A 26,022-nucleotide genomic window follows, 5' to 3' on the forward strand; every position below is an offset into this window, starting at 1 on the left:
TTGCTATACATACATCAGTGCTGTGTGGTTTATAATATGTGGAGAGAGCCACAAGAACAATAGGCAAGTGTATAGGGTAATCAATATATAATATGAAGCTTTAGGAACCATATTGTTTCTTCTAAAGACCTGAATAGTTTGCAGTTCTGGGGATAGATAGAACAGTAGAGAAGTGTAGGAAATCTAATGTTAAAAGGGATATCTCACAAACAGAGGCTAAATGGATGTATCTGTTGAAAACTTTAAAGCTGGCCATACACAGATTGAAATTCGAGGAACTGACCAAATTTCAATCCATGTATGGGTAAACTGGTTGTGCACAAGCCAATCTTTCAACTGATTTGTGCACAACCAGCCTGCTGGTAAATGTTTTCTCGATCAGCACCACCAGCTATAGTCGCCAGTACTGGTGAATGTATTCTGACAGCGGGAAATCTTAGTAGGAGGGATTCAAGTAATTTTCTTTTGTTCAACCAGGGGCTTCAACGAAAGTAAATGACTCGTGGTATGGCCAGCATAACCCCTGGAGGATTGAACATAAACATTTATTCAATGGGTTTTTGTTTGTAATGATTATTACGCGTGTGTGTGTGTATATATACAGTTGTGCTCATAAGTTTACATACCCTGGCATAATTTATGATTTCTTGGCCATTTTTGAGAGAATATGAATTATAACACAAAAACTTTTCTTTCACTTATGGTTAGTGTTTGGATGAAGCCATTTATTATCAATGAACTGTGTTTACTCTTTTTAAATCATCACAACAGAAACTACCTAAATGACCCTAAACAAAAGTTTGCATGCCTCAGTTCTTAATACCGTGTATTGCCCCCTTTTACATCAATGACAGCTTGAAGTCTTTTGTGGTATTTGTGGATGAGGCGTTTTTATCTTCTCAGATGGTAAAGCTGCCCTTTCCTCTTGGCAAAAAGCCTCCAGTTCCTGTAAATTCTTGGGCTGTCTTGCATGAACTGCACGTTTGAGATCTCCTCAGAGTGGCTCAATGATATTGAGGTCAGGAGACTGAGATGGCCACTCTAGAAACTTCACTTTATTCTGCTGTAGCCAGTGACAGGTTGGCTTGGCCTTGTGTTTTGGATTATTGTCATGTTGGAATGTCCAAGTACGTCCCATGCGGAGCTTCCTGGCTGATGAATGCAAATGTTCCTCCAGTATTTTTTGATAACATACTGCATTCATCTTGCCATCAATTTTTACCACATTTCCTGTGCCTTTGTAACTCACACATCCCCAAAACATCAGCAATCCACCTTTGTGTTTCACAGTAGGAATGGTGTACCTTTCATCATAGGCCTTGTTGACTCTCCAAATGTAGTGTTTATGGTTGTGGCCAAAAAGCTCAATTTTGGTCTCATCACTCCACTGACTTTGTGCCAGAAGGTTTGAGGTTTATCTCTGTGCTGTTTGGCGTATTGTAAGTGGGATACTTTGTGGCATTTGCATAGTAATAGCTTTCTTTTGGCCACTCGACCATGCAGCCCATCCTACTTTAAGTGCCTCCTTATTGTGAATTTGAAACAGCCACACCACATGTTTTCAGAGACTCCTGTATTTCACCTGAAGTTATTTGTGGGTTTTTCTTTGCATCCCGAACAATTTTCCTGGCAGTTGTGGCTGAAATTCTAGTTGGTCTACCTGGTTTCAACAGAACCCTTCATTGTCCACTTCTTGATTAGAGTTTGAACACTGCTGATTGGCAATCTCAATAACTTGGATATCTTTTTATATCCCTTTCCTGTTTTATACATTTCAATTACCTTTTCCCGCAGATCCTTTGACAATTCTTTTGCTTTCCCCATGACTCACAATCCAGAAACGTCAGTGCAGCACTGGATGAAAGATGCCAGGGTCTGTCAGGCGTCCAGAAACTCATTGACCTTTTATACACACACACACTAATTACAAGCAAACAGATCACAGGTGAGGATGGTTACCTTTTTAATAGCCATTCAAACCCCTTTGTGTCAACTTGTGTGCATGTTATCAGGCCAAAATCACCAGGGTATGTAAACTTTTGATCGGGTCATCTGGGTAGTTTCTGTTATGACCAGTGGCGTCGCTAGGGGGTGGCTTTTGGGGCTATAGCCTCAAATCTGGGGCTCATAGCCCCGAGTCTCTGCAGGCGTCCCCAAGGGGAGGGGAGATTCTCTGGGGACCCTGATGTATGTGGAGGGCTCTCCGGGGACCCTGATGCAAGGAGGAGGCTCTCTGGGGACCCTGATGTAAGGGGGAGCTCTCTGGGGACCCTGATGCAAGGGGGGCTCTCTGGGGACCCTGATGTAAGGGGGGGCTCTCTGGGGCGCTGATGTAAGGGGGGCTCTCTGGGGACCCTGATGCAAGGGGGGGGCTCTCTGGGGACCCTGATGCAAGGGGGGGGCTCTCTGGGGACCCTGATGTAAGGGGGAGCTCTCTGGGGATCCTGATGTAAGTGGGGGGCTCTCTGGGGACCCTGATGTAAGTGGGGGGCTCACTGGGTATATACACACACACGTATATTACTGTATATACATGTGTATGCCCACCCAAGCATACACCTTTCTTTACTACGCTGCTATGGGCTCTAGCCCCAGATCTTTTGTAGACTTAGCAACGCCCCTGGTTATGACAATGATTTAAAAAGAATAAACAAAGTTGATTGATAATAAATGGCTTCAGCCAAACCCTAACCATGAGTGAAAGAAATGTTTTGTGTCATATTCTCTGAAAAATGGCCAAGAAATCATAAAGTCTGCCAGGGTGTGTAAACTTATGAGCAGAACTGTGTGTGTATGTGTATATGTGTATATGTGTATATATATATATATATATATGTATATATATATACAGTTGGGTCCATATATATTTGCAGAATACGATTAAAATGAAACAATCCACATTAATTTTAAGTGCAGACTTTCGACTTTAATTCAAGGGCTTCAACATAGATATCAAGTACAAATTTTAGGAACTGCAACCATTTTTATACACAGTTCCCCCATTTTCAGGGGCTCAAATGTAATTGGACAAATGAATATAACCATGAAGTATTCATTTTTAATATTTTGTTGAGAATCCTTTACTGGCAATGACTGCCTGAAGTCCGGAACCCCTGGACATTACCAAAGACTGAGTTTCCTCCTTTCTGATGCTTTGCCAGGCTCTAACTGCAGCTGTCTTCAGTTATTTGTGGGTCCTTCTGCCTTTAGTTTTGCCTTCAACAAGTGTATTGCATGCTCAATTGGGTTGAGATCGGGTGATTTACTCAGCCATTGCCGAATATTCCACTTATTTTCCTTCAAAAGCTCCTGGGTTGCTTTTGCAGTGTGTTTTGAATCATTGTCCATCTGTACTGTGAAGTGCCTTCCAATCAACTTTGCTGCATTTGACTGGATCTGGGCTGACAGTATATCTCCAAACACTGCAGAATTCATCCGGCTGGTTCTGTCTTCTGTCACATCATTAATAAACACCAGTGACCCAGTGCCACTGGAAGCCATGCATGTCCATGCCATCACATTTCCACCACCATGTTTTACAGATGACGTGTGCTTTGGATCATGAGCTGTTCCAAGACTTCTCCACACTTTTTTCTTCCCGTCATTCTGGTACAGATGAGTCTTGATTTCATCTGTCCAAAGACTGCTTTTCCAGTACTGGTCTGGCTTTTTTTAGATGTTTTTTGGCAAAATCTTGCTTTTCTATTCTTCAGGCTTATGAATGGTGTGCACCTTGTGGTGAATGCTCTATTTGCTCTTGTGAAGTCTTCTTTTGATTGTAGACATTGACAAGGATATGCCCACCTCTTGGAGATTGTCTTTCACTTGTCTGGATTTTGTGAATGGGTTTATGTTTGCCATAGAGAGGATCCTGCGATCATCCGCTGTTGTCTTCCGTGGACGTCCAAGCCTTTTTGTTGATGAGCTCACCAGTGCTTTCTTCTTTCCTCAGAATGTACCAAACTGTTCATTTGGCCACTCCTAATGTTGCTGCTATCTCTCTGATGGATTTCTTTCATTTTTGAAGTCTTACAATGGCCTCTTTCACTTGCATGGGCAGCTCCTTTGAACGTATGATGTAGGTTCACGGCAATAGATTCCAAATGCAAATACCACACTTAGAATCTGCTCCAGACCTTTTACCTGTTTAATTTATGAGGAAATAACGAAGGAGTAGCCCACACCTGGCCATGAAACAGCTTTTAATTCAATTGTCCAATTACTTTTGATCCCTTAAAAATGGGGGAGTGGCTATTCTTAAGAGCTGTAATTCCTAAATCCTTCTTCCGATTTGGATGTACATACCCTCAAATTAAACCTGAGAGTGTGCACTTTCAGCCCATATCCATTATGCAACTATAGCTTGAATATGTTTTAGTAAATACCTGGAGAAATATTGTGCCTGTTTCCAAATATATATGGACTTAACTGTGTATATTTTTAAATGTGTACGATGTTTGAGTATTTTATCTTGGACAATATGGTGATGTATGTAATGTTCGTAGACAAGAGATGCAATTAGTACTATGCTAGGTATGTAAAGCGAAGACATAGTAAATTGCAGGGTAAAGGGGGTATAATACTATTGAACATCTTTCTCTATGCTTTGAGAAAGTCTAGAGAACACTTTGGGACGGGGTTAAAAGTGTTCCTGCATTACAGAATGCTGCAGAACTGTGCACTGACAGTAGGTTTTGTTTAGATTAGCAGGGGTGAAAAGATAAGATGGTTTAGTAGCAGTTTCAAATGTGAGTAGTTGTAAGATTAGTTTTAATAGGTCAAGTATTGCATGCTGGCACAACCCTTATTTTTCAAGTTTAACAAGCATGTTTTTAGCACTTCCTGGTGCCTTCTTAAAAATGATACAACTGATGTTATTTTTAATTTTTGAAATGTGAGCCGTAAGAGATCATTATTTTGCTATTAAAAAAAAAAACAAAAAAAAAGAGGTGAAAAAGCATTTACCTGCTTGGAAGTTTTCATATCCTTTTTTTTGTCATGGGATATTCATTCACAGTGAATAGGGTTTTTTTTACACTGAGGTATAGCTACATCCAGTCAAAACCTTTTTCATAGTTTTGGACATTTGGAAAGGGTTAGAACCCCTGTCATGTTTTTTTTCCTGCTTTTCAGATCTCTCTTAGAGAGATTAAGCTTGACATACATTTTAACAGAAATATACTCTTTAATGTTGAATAATAGGGGGGGAGTTTGGGACTTTAAATGAAGCATACAGTGTGTGCCTCCATCCCTGGTTCAGGCATAAGAAAAAGGAAGGTGGGACTTTAAATGAGGCTGTTGATTTGTGGGGGTGAGATAATTAGAAAATATATTTAATTGGCATATTGAGTCTGACAATACATTATTATTATTATTATTATACAGTATTTATATAGCGCCAACAGTTTACGTAGCGCTTTACAACTTGAGGGTAGACAGTACAAGTACAATACAATTTGATACAGTAGGAATCAGAGGGCCCTGCTCCTTAGAGCTTACAATCTAAGAGGGGAGGTCAAGAGATACAAGAGGTAATAACTGTGGGTGATGTGCTGATTGAGAAGATAAATGTACAGTTGTTAGGTGGGGGCCAGATAGGCTTCTCTGAAGAGATGAGTTTTCAGGGATCGTCTGAAAGTGGATAAAGTAGGAGAAAAACGGACGGATTGGGGTAGAGCATTCCAGAGGATGGGGGAGGCTCTGGAGAAGTCCTGAAGGCGAGCATGGGATGAGGTGACAAGGGAGTTTGAGAGCAGGAGGTCTTGGGAGGAGCGAAGAGAACGATTAGGTTGGTATTTTGTGACTAGGTTAGAGATGTAGCTAGGGGCCAAGTTGTGGATGGCTTTGTAAGTTATAGTTAGTATCTTGAATTTAATTCGGTGACTGAGTGGCAGCCAATAGAGGGATTGGCAGAGGGGTGTAGCAGACGCTGAGCGGTTTGTGTGGTGGATGAGCCTGGCCGCAGCGTTCATGATGGACTGAAGTGGGGATAGCCTATTTAGAGGTAAACCAATGAGGAGGGAGTTGCAGTAGTCAAGGCGGGAGATGACCAGGGAGTGGATTAGAAGCTTTGTGGTGTCAATGGTTAGGAAGGGGCGTATCTTGGAGATGTTGCGAAGACAGAGGCGGCAAGCTTTGGATAGTGATAGAATGTGGGGTCGAAAGGTTAGTTCAGAGTCCAGGATTACACCTAGGACCTTGGCGTGGGGAGATGGGTTGATAGTTGAGCCGTTGATCTTGACAGGGAGATCAGGGGAAGTGGCACCTGAGGGAGGGAATATCATGAGCTCGGTTTTGGATAGGTTGAGTTTGAGAAAGTGATGTGACATCCAGGCTGATATGTCTGCTAATAAGTTGGTAATGCGTGAGGAGACAGATGGAGAGAGCTGGGGGGTGGAGAGATAGATTTGGGTGTCATCAGCGTAGAGATGATATTTAAAGCCGTGGGAGGCAATCAACTGACCCAAGGAGGTGGTGTAGATTGAGAAAAGGAGAGGTCCGAGAACAGAACCTTGGGGGACCCCAACGGAAAAAGGAAGAGGAGAGGAGGAAGTAGAGTTGTAAGTGACACTGAAGGAGCGGTGGGATAGGTAGGATGAGAACCAGCGAAGAGTGCAGTCACGGAGACCAAAGGAGTGGAGTTTTTCGAGGAGGAGTGGGTGGTCCACTGTGTCAAAGGCAGCAGAGAGATCCAGGAGAAGTAGTACAGAATAGTGTCCATTGGCTTTAGCCATTAGTAGGTCATTTGAGAGTTTAAGGAGAGCAGTTTCCGTGGAGTGTTGAGGGCGAAAACCGGACTGAAGGGGATCAAGAAGTTTATTCATGGTCAGATGGTCACTTAATCGGTTGTAGACCAGTCTTTCAAGAAGTTTGGAGGAGAAGGAGAGTAAGGAGATGAGTCTGACAATACATAACATATACATACTCATATTGAGTCTGACAATACATAACAATGATGCACATAGTAGAAAAGGTTTAATATGTATACACACACACATACATGGTGTTGACCTCATGAATACATTATATATACATATCAAAGGGACGGCATATAAAATTGATGAGATTTAATATGGATAAAATGAATTATTGCAAATTCATATGTGTACACGTCATCTAAATGGCACTATTGAGTGTAATCAATGGTAAGAAACACAGTATAATCATTTGGTTGTAGATATTGAGTCTAAGTAGATTCCTATCAGTAGGCATGAGAATGCATCCTATACAGTGGGGATCGAAAGTTTGGGCACCCCAGGTAAAAATGTGTATTAATGTGCATAACGAAGCCAAGGAAAGATGGACAAATCTCCAAATGGCATCAAATTACAGATTAGACATTCTTATAATATGTCAAAAAAAGTTAGATTTTATTTCCATCATTTACACTTTCAAAATTACAGAAAACAAAAACATGGCGTCTGCAAAAGTTTGGGCACCCTGCAGAATTTATAGCATGCACTGCCCCCTTTGCAAAGCTGAGACCTGCCAGTGTCATGGATTGTTCTCAATCATCGTCTGGGAAGACCAGGCGATGTCAATCTCAAAGGTTTTAAATGGCCAGACTCATCTGACCTTGCCTCAACAATCAGCACCATGGGTTCTTCTAAGCAGTTGTTTAGAAAACTGAAACTGAAAATAGTTGACGCTCACAAAGCTGGAGAAGGCTATAAGAAGATAGCAAAGCGTTTTCAGATGTCAATATCCTCTGTTCGGAATATAATTAAGAAATGGCAGTCATCAGGAACAGTGGAAGTTAAAGCAAGATCTGGAAGACCAAGAAAAATATCAGACAGAACAGCTCGCAGGATTGTGAGAAAAGCAATTCAAAACCCACGTTTGACTGCACGATCCCTCCAGAAAGATCTGGCAGACACTGGAGTTTTGGTACACTATTCCACTATAAAGAGATACTTGTACAAATATGGTCTTCATGGAAGAGTCATCAGAAGAAAACCTCTTCTACGTCCTCACCACAAAAATCAGCGTATGAACTTTGCAAATGAACATATAGTCAAGCCTGAGGCATTTTGGAAACAAGTTCTGTGGACCGATGAGGTTAAAATAGAACTTTTTGGCCGGAATGAGCATAGGTACGTTTGGAGAAGAAAGGGCACAGAATTTAATGAAAAGAACCTCTGTCCAACTGTTAAGCATGGGGGTGGATCAATCATGCTTTGGGGTTGTATTGCAGCCAGTGGTACAGGGAACATTTCACGAGTAGAAGGAAAAATGGATTCAATAAAATTTCCGCAAATTATGGATGGTAACTTGATGCCATCTGTGAAAAAGCTGAAGTTAAAGAGAGGATGGCTTCTACGATGGATAATGATCCTAAACACACCTCAAAATCCACGGGGGATTACATCAAGAGGAGTAAAGTGAAGGTTTTGCCATGGCCTTCACAGTCTCCTGACCTCAACATTATTGAAAATCTATGGATAGACCTTAAAAGAGCAGTGCGTGACAGACAGCCCAGAAATCTCAAAGAACTGGAAGACTTTTGTAAGGAAGAATGGGCAAAGATACCTCAAACAAGAATTGAGACTCTTGGCTGGCTACAAAAAGCGTTTACAAGCTGTGATACTTGCCAAAGGGGGCAGTACAAGATATTAACTCTGCAGGGTGCCCAAACTTTTGCAGATGCCATTTTTTTGTTTTCTGTAATTTTGAAAGTGTAAATGATGGAAATAAAATCTAACTTTTTTTGACATATTATAAGAATGTCTAATCTGTAATTTGATGCCATTTGGAGATTTTTCCATCTTTCCTTGGCTTCGTTATGCACATTAATACACATTTTCACCTGGGGTGCCCAAACTTTTGATCCCCACTGTAAGCCCAACATGTTTTGTGGATAATACCACTCTTCAGGGGCAGATGCATGCAACTCTATAAAAGACAACAAAAATGAGTAGACCAGTATGATCAAACAAAAAAAAATTGGAATCGCGCTAAAAACTGACATGCTTATAAATAATCGCCATTTCAGCAATAAATCCCTGAATGCATATATACAAAGTGTAAGCATTTCAAAGTGCCATAACACCAAACAATAATTAATGTTGGAATAATTGAAAATAATAAAATTAATAGATAAATATAAATAAATAAACGTGAGTCCACACACATAAATGCGTCAATCACCCATGTGGTAAATGAATACAATAATGTGAAAAAGTAAATTGAAAAGCTGTGTAATCTTTGCTGTTGTAAAGATAGTGCTCGATCCACCACCACGAGTGAAACAATGGCCGCTTACCAGAGACTCATGATCCCCCACTACAGAGGATCAGAGAAAGCCTGAATAGGGATCATTCCCCTGGACCACAACCGATGAGCCAAAGTCTTAAGGGTTATATTGACACAACCAGAACGTTGCCACCGCAGCATAGGTGTTTCATACTGGCACGTATTGACACCAATCCGCAAATGAATGGATGCACCATGAAAGATAAAAAAGCTCCAATAGTGTAAAACCATTAAACCTTTATTTAAAAATTTAGATTCAGTATTGCACTCACATGATGGTAGTAAATTAAGCGCCTGAAATGTCTGGAGCACCGGCCGGTAAGCTCACAGACTAAACCCATCCTGCTGGTAACCACAACAGCGATGAGAGGTGACGCAAGCGCGTCACTCCCCCCTATGCGTTTCATAATAGAGTTACGTCTCCAGGGGCCCCTCATGAATACATTACTCAGAGGAATGAGTAACTCTCTCCCTTTTCTCTTGTACACATCCTCCCCATTGAGGGGTATAACATTTGATCATACTGGTCTACTGATGTTTTGTTGTCTTTTATAGAGTTGCATGCATCTGCCCCTGAAGAGTAGTATTATCCACAAAACCCATCGGGCTTATAGGATGCATTCTCATGCCTACTGATAGGAACCTACTTAGACTCAATATCTACAACCAAATGATTATACTGTGTTTCTTACCATTGATTACACTGCATAGTGCCAATTTTACATGCCGTCCCTTTGATATGTATATTATGTAATGTATTCATGAGGTCAACACCGTGTGTGTGTGTATACATATTAAACCTTTTCTACTATGTGCATCATTGTTATATATTGTAAGACTCAATATGCCAATTAAATATATTTTCTAATTATCTCACCCCCCACTAATCAATAGCCTCATTTAAAGTCCCACCTTCCTTTTTCTTATACTCTTTAATGTCAATGTGAAAACAGACCTCTGCAAAAAAGACTTCAGTTCATTACATCGTAGAAACACAAAATAATGGACTGCATAAGTATGCACCCCTTTCTATCACTCTGCTATGTATCATTGATTAAATTAAACCTCCAATGGTTTGCATGAGTAAACAACCCCTATAAAAGGCCTATCGGAGTGTTGATGGTTGTTCTGTTGTGCACAGTTTAACGAGATTTTAGACTACCTGCTGCATGTCCCAGAGGCCTTAATAGTAAGCGTAATAGTCCTGGGATTTGGACGAGAAATGGCTTGTCATGAACCCCTTCTTTTGTTATAGAGATAAAAAGAACTGAAACAAGATGTGCAAAACATTTCTCGTACAACAAAAAAAGTTAGTAACATGCTGTTTCTGTTTTCTTGTAGACTTGGTGTTGATAATTTTGGACAACCGGCTGGTATACCTGGACGGCCTACAACAGCATATGGCTATCGTCCTGATGAACCCTATTACTATGGACTTGGAGCACGATAGTGATTGGCAGTCAGACTTAAAGTGGAGTTCCACCCAAAAAAAAAAAAAAATCATTAATGTGCATGAAAAAAAAATAAAAAAACATTTGGAGAAAATTTTTTATTTTTTGCTCACCTCTTTAATGCCTGTTACTAGGGGATCCCTCGTAATCTGCTTCCTTCGGCGCCTGGGCTCCTGACGTCACTTCCCTCGGAAGCCACAGCCGGGCGCCCACAGTGAAAATGCCGGCGCCGCCGAGCGGAGGGGGAGACGAGCGGGGCTTCGATCCCCCGCATCGCTGGACCCTGGGACAGGTAAGTGTCCGATTATTAAAAGTCAGTAGCTGCAGTATTTGTAGCGGCTGACTTTTAATTATTTTTCTTTTTAATGGGAACTCCGCTTTAAGCTACTGTTAATGACTAAGCCTAGGAGTAAAGCATGCCATTATCCTAACTCTTTATTATGATTACATAACCTTGTTTGCAATATTCATTTTAGTGGTTTACTGGTGCAGTGATTCACTTCAGCGAGGTTTGTTAAAGTGGATGTAAACCTGAAAAAAAATGTTTTAATGAAAACTAAATTGTACAGTAGAGGATGTCAAGTCATCTGTGCCCAATCTTGCCACGAAGAGTTAATCTAGCTCTCTCATCTTTTTTTAGTAAGATAAAAAAACAACACACAGATAGTTTGTGTCACCACATCCCCCACTGCTGTGACTGACATCTGATTTCTTTATCTCATGAACAAACGTGAGAGGAGCAGAGAGTGTGTTACGATTTCAGCTTCAAATCCCTCCTTTCTTCTCAAGCTCTCCCAGGATTGGCTGCTCCACCCCTCAGCATGATTGGGCATGCTGAAGTCATGTGGTGCCTTTCCTAAGTTTAACTGGCTGTTACTCATCATGGGGCGTGATCCTCGAGATCAGCAGAAGATTAGTGTGACTGAGGAGGATATTAATGGTGTAGGAGAGTGTACAGGTGGGCGGGGAGTCTTGTGACATCACAACTCTGCCCACCGACCTCTGGCAAAGAGACTCACCCACCGATTCCAGAGTTTTACAAGGGTCCTACTGCTGAAGGGGGTGACATTTGCAAGGTAGGGATACATGCAGGAGGCTTGCATGTATATATACATTAATACTGTGTCATTAGTTTATACTGGGTGAGTGGTGGGTTTACATCCACTTTAAGTTAAGCTTCCTTTTTGCCAACTAGTATGAAACACATCTTGTAATCAGACAAGAGGAACAGACATAGCTTGACTACAACAGCCCATGAAACATAATTTATAACTTATCATGAAGTGCAGTGTATTCTATATTTATTGTTACATTAATACTATTCTTTTATAAGGGGCCTGAATTATTTCAATATATTGTATTTATTAACAATTTGAAAACAATGATAATGGTAAAAGAATATCACTTGTGGCAGAAAATGCACTTTTACATTTTGGTGTCTGCTTTGCTGTTAGCTATAGATGACACTTTTTCTTACAATGAGTACTGGTAGTTTGCTAGGATTCTTCTTATTCTGTTTATGACCTTCTGAGATACTCCATTTAGTGCATGACTAGGTTTCCTGCTACTGTATAAATAATATGGGCTATAACAAAGCTAATATGTTTCATTTTTGGCTTCTGTAATTCTGTAAACAAATACCAGTAACAGGATGTAGTGCGCGGAGATGCAAGCAGTGGCCCTTCCATAATGAGGAGCCCATACTATGACAATGCTAATGAAGGTAGAAAAGAGAGAATCTGGCATCTCTTTTGCTGTTCTACTTATTTCCTGAATACTAAACAATTGCTGTGGTACAGTTCTATAATGTAGCTTCTGCTGTGGGACAATTCCATATTGTATGCAAAACAATGCAGCAAAGGGGAAAGAACATTAGCATTATGCCTGTTAAAGTACTCATTTTACTCCATTGTGGGAATCTTCAAGGTAGGGCTTACCTGGTATACTGTATACGGACACACACACACGCTAATTCATAGATATGCCAGTAATTGTGTTGGTCTACAATAATATACTCTGAAGACTACTTTTTTTCTTTTAATGCAATCTTAACTATTAAGTCAATGTGTTCTTTGATTATTATCGCAAGTATATTGTGTATAACAGTATGTTCTTTGTGTAAAATAAACATTTACTACTAGTTGTGATTTTATGTCTGCAATAAAAAAAACTTTCCTACAAAACAAAAAAACAAAAAAAGACACATCCTAGTGCCAATGTGAAAAGGGCCTGGAATTAAGGGAAAACGCTGATTAGTTTCTTTATAAATACCAGGATCATATACTACACCTGACGTGAGAATCCTAGCTGATAGATAACTAATTTACAAGGTGTAGGTAGTGTCTGAGTGAAGCTGCTGGTGTGTGAGATGACCGTCGTCATTCATGCACACTGGACATTTTAAACATAGCTGTTAGGAGCCTCTAAGGTTTTCTTTTATTTTTCTGCTTTAAACGTTCTTGCATCTTTGCCTGTTAGTGTCCATGCACAGATAGGCACTTAAAGGCAGAACTAAAACCCACAGCCAGCGCATCCAGGAGCAGCAGCATTTTGGCAGAAAAAAAAACATGACACGTGTAAACACATCTATACGCGCTTTAACACTGGGTGTGTTTAGCACCTGAGCGTTAATTCGGTAAATTGTTGTTCTGGCCAATTAAATTAATGCCCAAGCGCCTGTCAAAATGCTACTGCCAGGAGAAATGACATCTAGGAGAGATGGCAAAACGTCCAGTGTGCATGAGGCCTAAAACGGAATAGGAAACTTTCACACCAAGCTCTAAGCTGTAAAAAAGTAATCTGCAATTATACAATACCTTGCCTCTGTTAAGATGGAAAATTACAGTCAATTCTTCATTCTCCTTGTTACAGTGGGTCCACAAATGCAGAGAGCCACAGCACAATCCTGTACTTAAAAATGTAACCTTGTCAAGAGCTCCGACCATAGCCCTCTGGTTGAAAAGAGTTGCTGAAATTAACCGCTTCAGCCCCGGAAGATTTTACCCCCTTCCTGACCAAAGCACTTTTCGCGATTTGGCACTGCGTCGTTTTAACTGACAATTGTGCGGTCGTGCGACGTTGCACCCAAACAAAATTGACGTCCTTTTTTTCCCACAAATAGAGCCTTCTTTTGGTGGTATTTGATCACCTCTGCGGTTTTTATTTTTTGCGCTATAAACAAAAAAAGAGCGACAATTTTGAAAAAAACTCAATATTTTTTACTTTTTGCTATAATAAATATCCCCCAAAAATATATATATAAAAAAAATGTTTTTTCCTCCGTTTAGGCCCGATATGTATTCTACATATTTTTTGGTAAAAAAAATAGCAATAAGCGTATATTGATTGGTTTGCGCAAAAGTTATAGCGTCTACAAAATAGGGGATAGTTTTATGGCATTTTTATTATTCTTTTTTATTTTTTTACTAGTAAAGGCGGCGATCTGCGATTTTTATTGGGACTGTGACATGGTGGACACATTTTGACACATTTTTGGGACCATTGGCATTTATACAGCGATCAGTGCTATAAAAATGCATTGATTACTGTAAAAATGTCATTGGCAGGGAAGGGGTTAACACTAGGGGGCGAGCAAGGGGTTAATGGAGGGGACTGTATAGGGGAGATGACAGTTCACTGTTCATACTCTGTATGAACAGACGATCTGTTTCTTTTCCCCTAAGTCTGTCTGTCTCTTCTCCCCTCAGAGAACCGAAAACTGTGTGTTTACACACACAGATCCCGGTTCTCCGTGTGTCTGCAGTGATGTGGCCACAGGGTGAAGCGACATAGCATAACGTCAGTTCGCCCAGCCATGCCATTTTGCCGCAGTACAACTGTGGCGGCTGGTTGGCAAGTGGTTAACGAAATGGTTGATCCGGAGAGAGGTCTCTGTGATAAATTTCTCAAAAAATGGTTCTACTGGCACAAATTTGTTCTGAGGAGTACAGGGCCTTTTCTGATCTAAATTTGTCACCCTGGAGACTGATCCGAGGGTTCCTCTGTGCTTTGGGCTAAGTGGGGTGGCAGAGTGACTGGTTCCCCCTCCTCCCCTATACCCTGTTACCTCCCTTCTGCCTTTTTCCCTCCTTCCCTCTCTTGCTATTACGTGTCTTTCTCTGGATAATTCCTTTACTTTGTTTTTTCTCTATGCAAAATGCCACAGGTGAGTCAGTGCCTGGCTACTCGGGCTGCCTTTATGGACTTAGGTCCAGGTATGATTAGTTATCTGTTTTATGTGTTGTATGAGCCTGGTATTTTACTGGACATATGTGTTTTGCTACCTCTGTATTTCTTTTATGCAGGCTTTGAAAATAAAAGTATTGAAAAAAAAAAAATGTAACCTTTTCAAACAGCCAGTTACTGCCACCACGCCATGCAATATAAACTGCTGTGTGAGTGATAGGACCAGAGTCTGAGTGATAAACTGGAACTGTTCCCTCATCTCTTTGAACATTGTCCTGCCCCTGTGCTGCTCCCTTTTGCACAGCAAATAGAGATGGGTGAGAACAAAGCTGCAGGTGAACAGTGCAGACCAGATTACACTTAGCAGAATTTATCAATGTATGATACTCACAAATTAACATTGAAAAAACGGCATATCATGTAGCACAATCCATGCATTTCAAAACAGGTTTTGCTTAGTTTTCTCAGGGGATTGTATTGGTTCATTATGAATGCATCTAACAACCTCTGGTAGCAAGTAATTAAGCCAGTAGGCAAACTGCTAAGCATTTCACAAAAACTGCAACTGTAAATAAATTTTACACAATTTCCTTAATTTGTTGTATGAGTTGTACAGTGGGGAAAATAATTATTTGATCCCCTGCAGATTTTGTAAGTTTGCCCACTTACAAAGAAATGAAGGGTCTATATTTTTTTTATCAAATGTGTATTTTAAATGATAGAGACAGAATATCAACCAAAAATCCAGAAAAAATACATGATACAAATGTTATCAATTGAGTTGCAGTTCGGTGAGTAAAATAAGTATTTATTCCCTTACCAACCAACAATAATTCTGGCTCCCACAGGCTGGCTATAGTATGTGCTCATGTGGTACACAGATTATTCCTGTCAATTTTAAGAAGGTGCTCCTAACAACAACTCGCTATGTGTATAAAAGACACCTGTCCACAGAATCTCTTCCATTCAATCCTCACGATTATGGGCAAGACCAAAGAGCTGTCAAAGGATGTCAGCGACAAGATTGTAGACTTGCACAAGGCTGGAATGGGCTACAAGACCATCAGCAAGAAGCTTGGTGAGAAGGAGGCAACTGTTGGACAATTATTCGCAGATGGAAGAAGTACAAAATAACCATCACTCACCCTCAGTCTGGAGCTCCATACAAAATTTCGTCTCATGGGGTAAGGATGATCCTGAGAAAAGAGAGGGATCAACCCAGAACTACACGGAAGGAGCTTCTGAATGATCTCAAGGCAGTTGAGACCACCAGTTACCAAACAAACCATTGGTAACACAATACGCCGCCATGTCTTGAAATCCTGCAGCGCCCGCAAGGTCCCCCTCCTCAAAAAGGCACATGTACAAGCCCATCTGAAGTTTGCCAATGAACATCTAAATGATTTAGGGGAGGATTGGGAGAAAGTGCTGTGGTCAGATGATACCCAAAATTGGGCTCTTTGGCATTAACTCAACTCACCGTGTTTGGAAGAAGAAAAATGCTATGACCCTAAGAAAACACCATCCCTACAGTCAAGCACGGAGCTGGAAACATTATGCTTTGGGGCTGTTTTGGGTACAGGCCGACTTTTCTGCATTGAGGGGCAAATGGACGGGGCCATCTATTGTAAAATCTTGATGAGAACCTTCTTCCCTCAGCCAGAACACGGAACATGGGTTGTGGGTGGGTCTTCCAGCATGACAATGACCCAAAGCATACCGCCAAGGCAACAAAGGAGTGGCTCAAGAAGAAGCACATTAAGGTCATGGAGTGGCCTAGCCAGTCTCCACACCTTAATCCTATAGAAAATTTATGGAGAGAGCTGAAACATTGAGTTGCCAAGTGACAGCCAAGAAACCTTAAGGATTTAGAGAAGATCTGTAAAGAAGAGTGGACCAAAATCCCTCCTGAGATGTGCAAACCTGGTAACCAACTACATAAAACGTCTTACCTCTGTGCTTGCCATCATGGATTTCTCCACCAAGTACTAAGTTATGTTTTGCTTGGGGATCAAATGCTTATTTTACTCACTGAACTGCAACTCAATTTATAACATTTGTATTGTGTTTTTTCTGGATTTTTGGTTGATATTCTGTCGCTATCATTTACAATACACCTCTGATAAAAATTATAGACACTTCAGTTTCTCTGTAAGTGGCAAACTTACAAAATCTGCAGGGGATCCAATAATTATTTTCCCCACTGTATATTCACTGCAGCTAATTTACAGACAGTTTGGCACGTGTTATGGGTGGGTGTAATCAAAAAGGGATTTCAATTTTAACCACTTAAGCGCATGCCAGTATAGCCTCTACCTATGTAGGTACTAGAGCAATTTAGCATTTCTGCTATGGACCTGTTTATTCAGTAATAACCCAACTCAACGTGTTGGTCTGCTGACTAGACTTCTGTATTTGGCCCTGGCAGACCTTCCCTTTCAGGGTGGACATCTGTTTGGGGCTACATTGGGTGACATTGTGAAGACCCATTATCAGAGCCTTTCAGGTGGCTAAGAGTACCTTCATCCTTCAGGCCACAACAGAGAAGGAACCACATCGGAAGTCTAGGTCTGTCTTTGTGGCATATTAGCAGATTTTCGTTCCCCTGGTTACTCTACAGGCTCCATGTCCTTCCAGACCCTGCAGGTGGTGCCAAGAGTCCTGGTCCTAAAAGTCCTCACCGACATGAGGTTTGCCCCTCCTTCATTTCCAAGGTGGGCGGTCACCTTTGCTGTCTTTTGGGCCCGCAAACCCCCTTCCTTCCTGACAAGGGGTCCGCAAAATCATTATATCCTGTTACAAAATTGAATTTCGTCCCTCTCCACTGGACAGGTTTTTCCTCTCCAATCTTTGGCTCACACCAGCGCATCTACAAGCCCTGTACTGGGCTGTGCAGGACCTGCTCCTTTGAGAAGTGATTGTCCTGGGGCATGAGTTGGAGTGGTACCAGGGATTTTACTGCAATCTGCAGTTCCAAAGAAGGATGGGGTTCGCCTGATCATGGATCTCTCATTTTATGCGTGCTCACGAGTTCTTGATGGAATCTGTTCACTCGGTAGTAACGTCTCTTGATCGGGGGGATTCCCTGGCCTCCCTAAACATCAAGGATGCTTCCCTGCACGTTCCTTTCTGTGAGGGCTGCCAGAGTTGCCTACGCTTTTGCGATCTGGGGTGGCATTATCAGTTTGTGGCACTCCTGGTGTGGCCTCTGCTCCCTGGGTACATACCACAGTTTGGCATGGTCCTTGTCTCGCTGGGACGAGGACTTGCTTTGATCGGTTACCTAGATGGCCTGCTCCTATGGGGGAGACTCCCTTGGTCCTGACAGTCACCACATGCTCCCTACAAGACTTCAGTTGGATGTTGAACCTCCGGAAGTTGGTGCTGACTCGCATGCTGGTCCGGAGGTCTGGTGGTGGTTACCTTCAAAGCGGTACTGTATACCATAAATTCCATGGGGGCTCTGCGGACAGAAATTCTGTCCATATAGAACAGATCATCTGTTTCCCTGGATGCTCAGATGCATCTGGACCAATGATGGTCTCTTTCCTCTGGTGGCTACAGTCTCAGTCCCTGCGGGTTGGGAAGTCCCTTCTTCCTCTTCTCTGGAAAATTGTCTAGTTAGACACAAGTCAGTTAGGGTAAGGGGGGAGTCCTGGGATCGCAATTGGCTCAAGAGCGCTGGGCCCCAGAAGAAGCTTGGCTGTTGAACAATGCTTTGAACGATCAAGTTGATCCTGTATCTGTGTTTTTTAGCGATCACATGACTCCAGTCTGTCTGCTCTTCCCGTGTTCTGTCTCCAGTGGGTGGGGCTGAGATTCCCCTGCTGACGTAATCACTTTTTCTTTGAGACAAATTTCAACATACAACATAGGAATACATATTGCACAATATATCTATATAAATCTTTTCATTAACATACACCACGCTAACCCCCCCTCCACCCCAAGAAAACACACCGGACCCTTGATGTCCTCTTCAAAAGAGAAAAAAGGAAAAAGCCCACCCACTTACCTACCCATAACCAAAACTCAGTTTGTGCAAAACATTATTCAAAGTATAATTAAGAAGGGGGCTTTACAGCGCCCTATTATGTGTCAGTCAACCTACAATACAAAAAAAAATAAGTAATAAAAAAATATATATAAATAATAATAAAAAAAAGTGTATAATTTCAAATTACTATTTTCGTGTCCTATTATGTTTAGTGTTTTAATTCAATATAATCTCACTCTACTATTTCATTTTTTTTACCTCTCCACCTTTCATTTCAATCTACCCTTCTTTATGTGATTCCATTACGTGTTGCCAATCCCGTGCCTAATTTACTAATATAACATATCCTCTTCCTTTAATGACATCAATCATCTCTCTGCTGTGCCTCCCAGAGGAGGAAAAAAGAAACAACACAAAAAATGGACAGGAAAAAAAAAAACCCAACTCCTTCCAATTTCCCCCCACCAGATGCATCTCATAGACTATCCAATCCATAATGCAGCATTGCCCCCAAAAGGGTTTAATCCACCCCTATTTCTGAGGAGTAATACAGCCATCTTGCCCATCTTTAAATTTACTCTGTTGGTCTTTAACCATATGTATCCATCTCTCTGCTTCCATTATTTTTTCTACCTCCCTTTTCCAAACCATTATAGTGGTATACCCAGACTGTTTCCAACATCTAGGTATCAATATTTTGGCTGCATTTAGCAAATGGGGAGTAACACTTCTCTTATAAAATCAGATGATAACATCCCATGAAAAAGAAAATGTAATGGAGAGAATTCTATAGGTCTAAGTGTCATTTTATTAATCCAAGGGACTATCTCCTCCCAGAAAACTTTAATCTTTGGGCAGTGCCACCATAAATGCAAAAATTAACTCCTTTGGTTACATCCCCTCCAGCAGTTAACATCTGCCGATGGATATATTTGAGCCAATCGAACCGGTGTACGATACCATCTTGTCAGGAACTTATATATACATCTCCTGTGTATGGGAACTTATTGAAGTATGGTGTGTCGCTCCCATCAGCCTTTTAATCTGCTCTGATGTAAAATTATAGCCCAGTTCTCTTTCCCATTCTCAAACGAAATAGGGACAGGGGCGGATCCAGAGGGGGGCAACGGGGTAACTGCCCCCTCCGAGAAATTAGTGTGATGAACAGGCCAGTCAGGGCCCAGGGACGAGTGTGCGGGCGGGCCAGTCAGCGGGAGTTGGCAGGTGAGTGAGCTCCTAGCGTGGGGGGTGCCGTGGCCCTGGGCATGACATTTAGGGTGGCGCCAGTATGTGTCACTGGCTGCCTCCTCCTAATTTTATCTTCCTGTGTCCCCAGGCTCCGGCCACCATGTTCAGTGTCCGGCGCCCTGTGATTGGGCGTATGGGGGTCACGTGAGGCGTAGAGCTGGCCTGTCTGTGATTGCTCCTGAAGTCCCGCCTCCGCACATGACCCCCATACGCCCAATCACAGAGCGCTGCGCCGGACACTGAACATGGCAGCTACAGCGCGGGGGAGAGAAGCATTGTGAGCTGCCGCTGTCTTCTCCTCCGGACTGATGCAGGCCAGCCAGACACGAAGGTGAGGGAGACTCCCTCGTGACAGTCCTGTTACTGGCCCGGGGGGAGGGGAGAGAGAGAAAGTCAGTTAGTGTAGCATGGGGGTCAGTTATTGTAGCATGGGAGTCAGTTAGTGTAGCATGGGGGTCAGTTAGTGTAGTATAATGGTCAGTTAGTGTAGCATGGGGGTCAGTTAGTGTATTTTCTGCCAGTGCCCCTCCCGAGACTAGGCTCTGGATCCACCCCTGAATAGGGAGTTGTCATATTTTGGGCTCTCAGAACCAGCCTATACATTCGAGACAACATATGACCCGGCTCTGATAAGTTAACACACCATTCCTCAAAAGTAGTAAGCGGGTTCGCTAGCCTAATCTGGTGCTTCCACTTACTGAACAAGTCTGTTAGTTGACGGTATTTCCATACAGCCATTGGTACTTCCCCCAGTATTTGAACCATATCCACCAATGGAAGCAATTTACCCTGTGGGGCCACGCCAGCACAATTACCCTTCCTGTCCATTCCCCAGCGATCTAAACTCCCTTTCTCTTCCCCCAGGGAAAACCAGGGAAATGCTTCCAATGGTGTTAAAGGGGATATTGGAGGGGCAAACTTTCCCGTACTGTTCATTCTATCCCAAATGGATAGTGTTGTCTTCGTCAGTGGTGATGCATATTCCGACAACCCCCTATAAGAAACCGGAATCTGGGGGGCTCCAGCCAAGTTCCTACCTGCTAATGTTTTCTCCAAGGGCACCCAAATTGTACTAGCAGAGTCGTGGCACCAGTTCATTATACGAACCAGGGCCATGGCTCTGTAATAAAACGCTATATCTGGGAGTCCCAACCGCACATGGCTTGGCATCAACAATGATTTCTCAATATTTATTTTAAACTCTTGAGGAGAGGAGAGGTACAACAGTAGATCATCTGCTTAAGCCGAGATCTTATGTTCCATTGATCCAATACAAATCACCTTGATCTTCCTATTTCCCCTAATTGTGCACAGAAACGGCTCCAGCACCATAGAAAATAACAATGGGGACAGTGTCTAGTCCCATTCCGTTTCTAAAAATAATCTGATAGTCTACCATTAACTTTAACCCTTGCTCTAGGATCTGCATACAGTGCCGTCACTCATCCCATCATCCGCTCTCTCAGACCCATCTCCCTCAAAACTCCGACTGTAAACTCCCACCCCACCCTATCGAATGCTTTTTCAGCATCCACTGAAATGACTACACTCGGGGTCTGGTTCGGTCCATTATGCATCCAATGCAATACATGCAGGGCCCGAATATTATTATTTCTAGCCTCTCGGCCCTTTATAAACCCTGTTTGATCTGGGTGAATCAATTTAACTATATGTTCTTGTAACCTTAGGGCCAGAATTTTAGCCAGGAGCTTAGTGTCATAGTTAAGGAGGGAGATGGTTCTGTAGCTGGCACAGCACTGAGGGTCTTTCCCTACCTTCGGGAGATCCGTCACATAAACCAACAGTGCCTCTGGAGGCAATGGGTTAGAGACCGAGATAGAGTTAAGGTATCTGCAAAGAGGAACCAACAGGATTGAGGAAAACTTTTTATAATACATATTTGTGAAACCATCAGGTCCCAGGCTTTTACCTAATGGCAAAGCCGCAATCGCTCCGCCCAGTTCTTCAATGGAGATTGCTTTTTCCATTTCCTCTAAGACATGTCTTTATATTGTGAACATGACGTGAATCCTGTTGTTTCTTTAGTTGTCTAGCCAGTAGTCTCCCACCCTATTCCCCTGTTCATAGAATTGGTGGTTAAAGTATCTATGTTTATTTTGAACTTTTCGATCAAGAAGCAGTTTTTAGTCTGCCCGCAGTTTCTCCAGTCTCTGCGCGTCCCCAGGTTTTAAATGGGCCTTATGTTTTAAATGGGCCTTATGATTAATTTCAAGTTTATGTATTTCCTCTAAGAGCCCGACCATTTCCTTCTGTCTCTCTTTTTTAATATGCGAACCCATTGAAATTAACTCCCCTCTGATGACCGCCTTGTGGGCTTCCCATACCACTTGGTCAGACTGATATATTGGTCTCAAAATATAATGCTAATGTGCGGGACAAGGATTGCACATTCTGCTTATCATCCAAAATAGATTCATTCAGGCGCCCAATCGATGCCGGACATATCATTAAACTTATTGGAGAAGTTGATCCTTTATAATTTGCCACTGGCCAGATCTCCTCAGGGGACTTCTGCTCAGAACCCAATCGAACAATGCCCACAAGGTGGATTCTGTCAATCATCAGGGCGCCATAAGAAGTGCAGCAGCAGCACTGAAGGCAACTCATACTATGCAATGGGCAAAAAGGTCTTGCCTTACCCGGCTGGTGTAGAGGTTCGTGGCAAAAACTAGGGATCCACTGGCAGATGCGATGGGGGTGCTGGTGGTGCAGTGGGATCAGTACCATGTCACTTTTAGATTTCCTTCCTTCAGCTGCTTCCTTGTCTGCTGCTCAGGTTAGAGACCAAAGGAATTCTGATTATTTTGGTGGCCCCAGGATAACCTCATCTTCCATGGTACGTTGAGGGGACGCGGCTGGTCGTGGACACTCCCTGGCGGTTCCTCTTTGGAGGGACCGCTTCTCCCCTAGGATGGTCTTCCTCTCTTCTTACTACCTTTGGCTTTGATGGAGTGGCTGTTGGGAGCCAGGTTCTGAGGGACAGGGGGTTTTCCAGCTCAGTGGTTCTGACAAGGTTGGAGGCTGGTTAGTCTACCTCCCAGAAGATACATCACCGCCCTGGAGAGCTTATATAATTGGGGCAAATCTTTGGGGTTCCATCCCTGTTCCCTCTCGGTGGCTAGGGAGTTGGCCTGCCTTCAATCTGGTATTGTTTTGGAAGTTTTGCCAGAAGTGCTTTTAACGGTCAAGTCTTTGCCCTTGCTGTGTCCTTTCACTGTCCCTTGACCACGTGTTCCTTGTTTTACACATTTATCCAGGCGGTTCATCATGTGATGTTCTCTGTGCATTCCCTGTTGCTGCCGTGCAACTTGCATTTGGTTTTATCAATTCACCTGAGCCGGTTTTCTTGAGCGTTCAGGTTATTCCTTTGCCTACACTCTTTTAGAAGTTTGCCTTCCTGGTCACTATCGCTTCTATTTGACAGGTGTCGGACTTGGCAGCCTTGTCCTGTAAGCCTCCTTATCTGTTTTTACACTGAGATGTGGTAATTGTTTGTCCCCTTCTCTTCCTTCGAAAGTGGTGTTGGATTCCCACTTGGATGAGAACTTTGTTCATTCATTCCTTCCTTGTGTCTTTTGGCTTTCGCTTCCTAGGAGGTGGCTTGGCAATCCTTGGATGTGTACTTCTCTGTGTTGGCTGTTTTGCTGGAGGTCCACCTCTTTCTTTGTGCTCTCAGATGGTCTGAGGAATGGTATGGTGGCCTCTTCTGCTACCATTACCCATTGGCGTTGGCAGGTGCTTTTTCACGCCTTTAATGGGAGAAGCTTCTGAGGATGCCTAGTGGGAGGGGGGAAACAGGTGAGGTGGAGACATCCCATCCGGCTGTAATAATTAATAATACTCAAGCGCTGGTATAGCAATTATGTTATATGTTACGTCTGAAAAGCTGCAACCAAAGTGGTGATCTCTCACTCTAAATTGTGCATAAAAATATATAAATATAGTGCGCTAATCTCCTATAGGTTAATATACAATTGTGCTATATATTGTGATAATGTCTCATAAAAATTCCAAACCACTACATCAAGTGCCAAGTGCTATAAGTTAGTCAATACATAAATGTGATAAATAATAGACACGTGCATTCGTTTTTGTCCGAATTTCAGGTATTTTCGTTATCGTTTTAACAAACGATAACGAAAGCGCAGATTCCGAAAACCGAAAGATCCGACAAAAACAAATGCTTTATTTTCGTTTTCGTTGCGACAACAGTTCGATATAGATAGGAGATTCGACATGACGCTGACAATAACAATCTGTGTCTATCGAACCTGTGATCGAATGTGCCTAACCTTAACGCTATAGTCCATCCATAGTAGTCTAAGATTATTCTAAAAGATTCGACATAGAGAGAAAAGATCGCTGCTGGAATTGGGTGGGGGAAGTAAAATAAAAATAATGATGATGATGGTTATTGGCCAATTGTAACCAAAGAGGAGGGGCAGTAAAATAGCTAGAACCGCATGTACAGCCAACTTAGTTTCACTTACAATTTGCTAGCAGAGAGAGACAGACACCTGAATCATTTCAGAACAGTCAATCTTAGCTGGTCCGTTTGAATTATCACTTTGTCAGAGAACCTGAATTATTTCATTGGAGCATAAGCGAAGCACAGTAGCAGAAAAGTAGTGAAACAAGCTGCATCTGTGTTGTGAACTTGATAGATAGACTAGTAGTGATACTAGTGTTGCTGCTAGTATTGTGATAGCCTCAGAGGCTGCCCGAGTTGTTGGGGGGGGGGGGGATTTATATAGATCTATAATATACAATCTCCAGTCCATTTTCTGAACTATACAGCAACTGCAAGTCAGCAATGTACCGTTCTCACGTAAAAGTGAAGACAGGTAGAGGTCGTGGTCACGGTCGCGGTGGACGCCTTGCTAAAAAAAAGTGGCAAGGTCTCTGCTACTAGTGCCTCTGACACTTCTGCCACCACCAACATGCTGTCCACAGCAGTGGGTGGCACCACCAGTGCCACCAGCAAAGCTAGTTCCACCACCCCCAGTTCTTCTAATATTACTTTTCCTGCCAGACCACCAACATCTGCTGCCGCTTCCACTGCCAGTGCAGCGCCTCCTTCCACTTCTACAGGTGTCATGGCTGCATATTTTTATGGAATAGGCAAGAGACCTAGTAAAGTGGAGTTGCCTTTACAGTCACCACCACCAATCACACTGCCAGTGCCACTGCCCAGCACCCCAAAGAAGCAATTGAGGGACACTGCAGCAGAGACAGAGTGTGAGACTTTTTTTTCATTGGCCCAACAAGATAATGATTTAGAATGTGCTGCTCCTCTTTCCCCAAACACTGCAGATGTTTTATACACTCTTAGCCCACAGGACTTTGACCTGGAGAAAGTACAAGAGGGATATTCGGTGAGGAGTAGGACAGGTAGCAGTCCACTTTTTTCATCTGCTGCTAACTCCCCTTCTCCCTCTGTTATCATGGAAGAATCCTGTGATGATATCACCGACCTCCCAGTCCCCAGCACCCCTGCCATTAGCAGCACTAGTTCTAGTTCACCAAGTGTAACTGTAGTGGCAACAGCTTCCACCACTGGTGTACTACCTGCTGCAGCTATATCAGCCCTAAATCGAGATCAACAGGGTCAAGGGGCTGCATCCCGCCGAAGCAACGTTTGAAAATACTTTCAAACATTGGAAGGCGGGTTCTTTGCCAAGTGTAAATTGTGTGGGAAGCAATTAAGTAGGGGTAAAAAGTTAGGTCATTTAACCAATGCTGGTATGAACCTACACCTTAAAAATTACCACCACTCTACTGCGGGCAGAGGCAGAAAAAGAAGATGGTAGCGCAGGAAGCAGCATAACAGACTCTGACTGTACTGGTGGTACCTCCTCAACCACACCA

The 26,022-nt window shown here is 42.6% G+C and overlaps 1 protein-coding gene across 2 annotated transcripts in view; it reads left to right on the forward strand.

Moving 5' to 3' along the window:
* Positions 1-12,843, forward strand: part of KIFAP3 (kinesin associated protein 3) — a 158,254-nt gene extending 145,411 nt beyond the window's left edge. For both annotated transcript variants that reach the window (XM_073592825.1, XM_073592826.1), the window contains exon 20: positions 10,594-12,843. In XM_073592825.1, coding sequence (XP_073448926.1) covers positions 10,594-10,702 — 109 coding nt within the window. In that variant the 3' untranslated portion in view covers positions 10,703-12,843. The remainder of the gene's footprint in view (positions 1-10,593) is intronic.
* The last annotated feature ends 13,179 nt before the right edge of the window (positions 12,844-26,022 follow it).

Source organism: Aquarana catesbeiana, linkage group LG07 (genome assembly GCF_042186555.1).
Source record: "Aquarana catesbeiana isolate 2022-GZ linkage group LG07, ASM4218655v1, whole genome shotgun sequence".
Taxonomy (NCBI): Eukaryota; Metazoa; Chordata; class Amphibia; order Anura; family Ranidae; genus Aquarana; species Aquarana catesbeiana.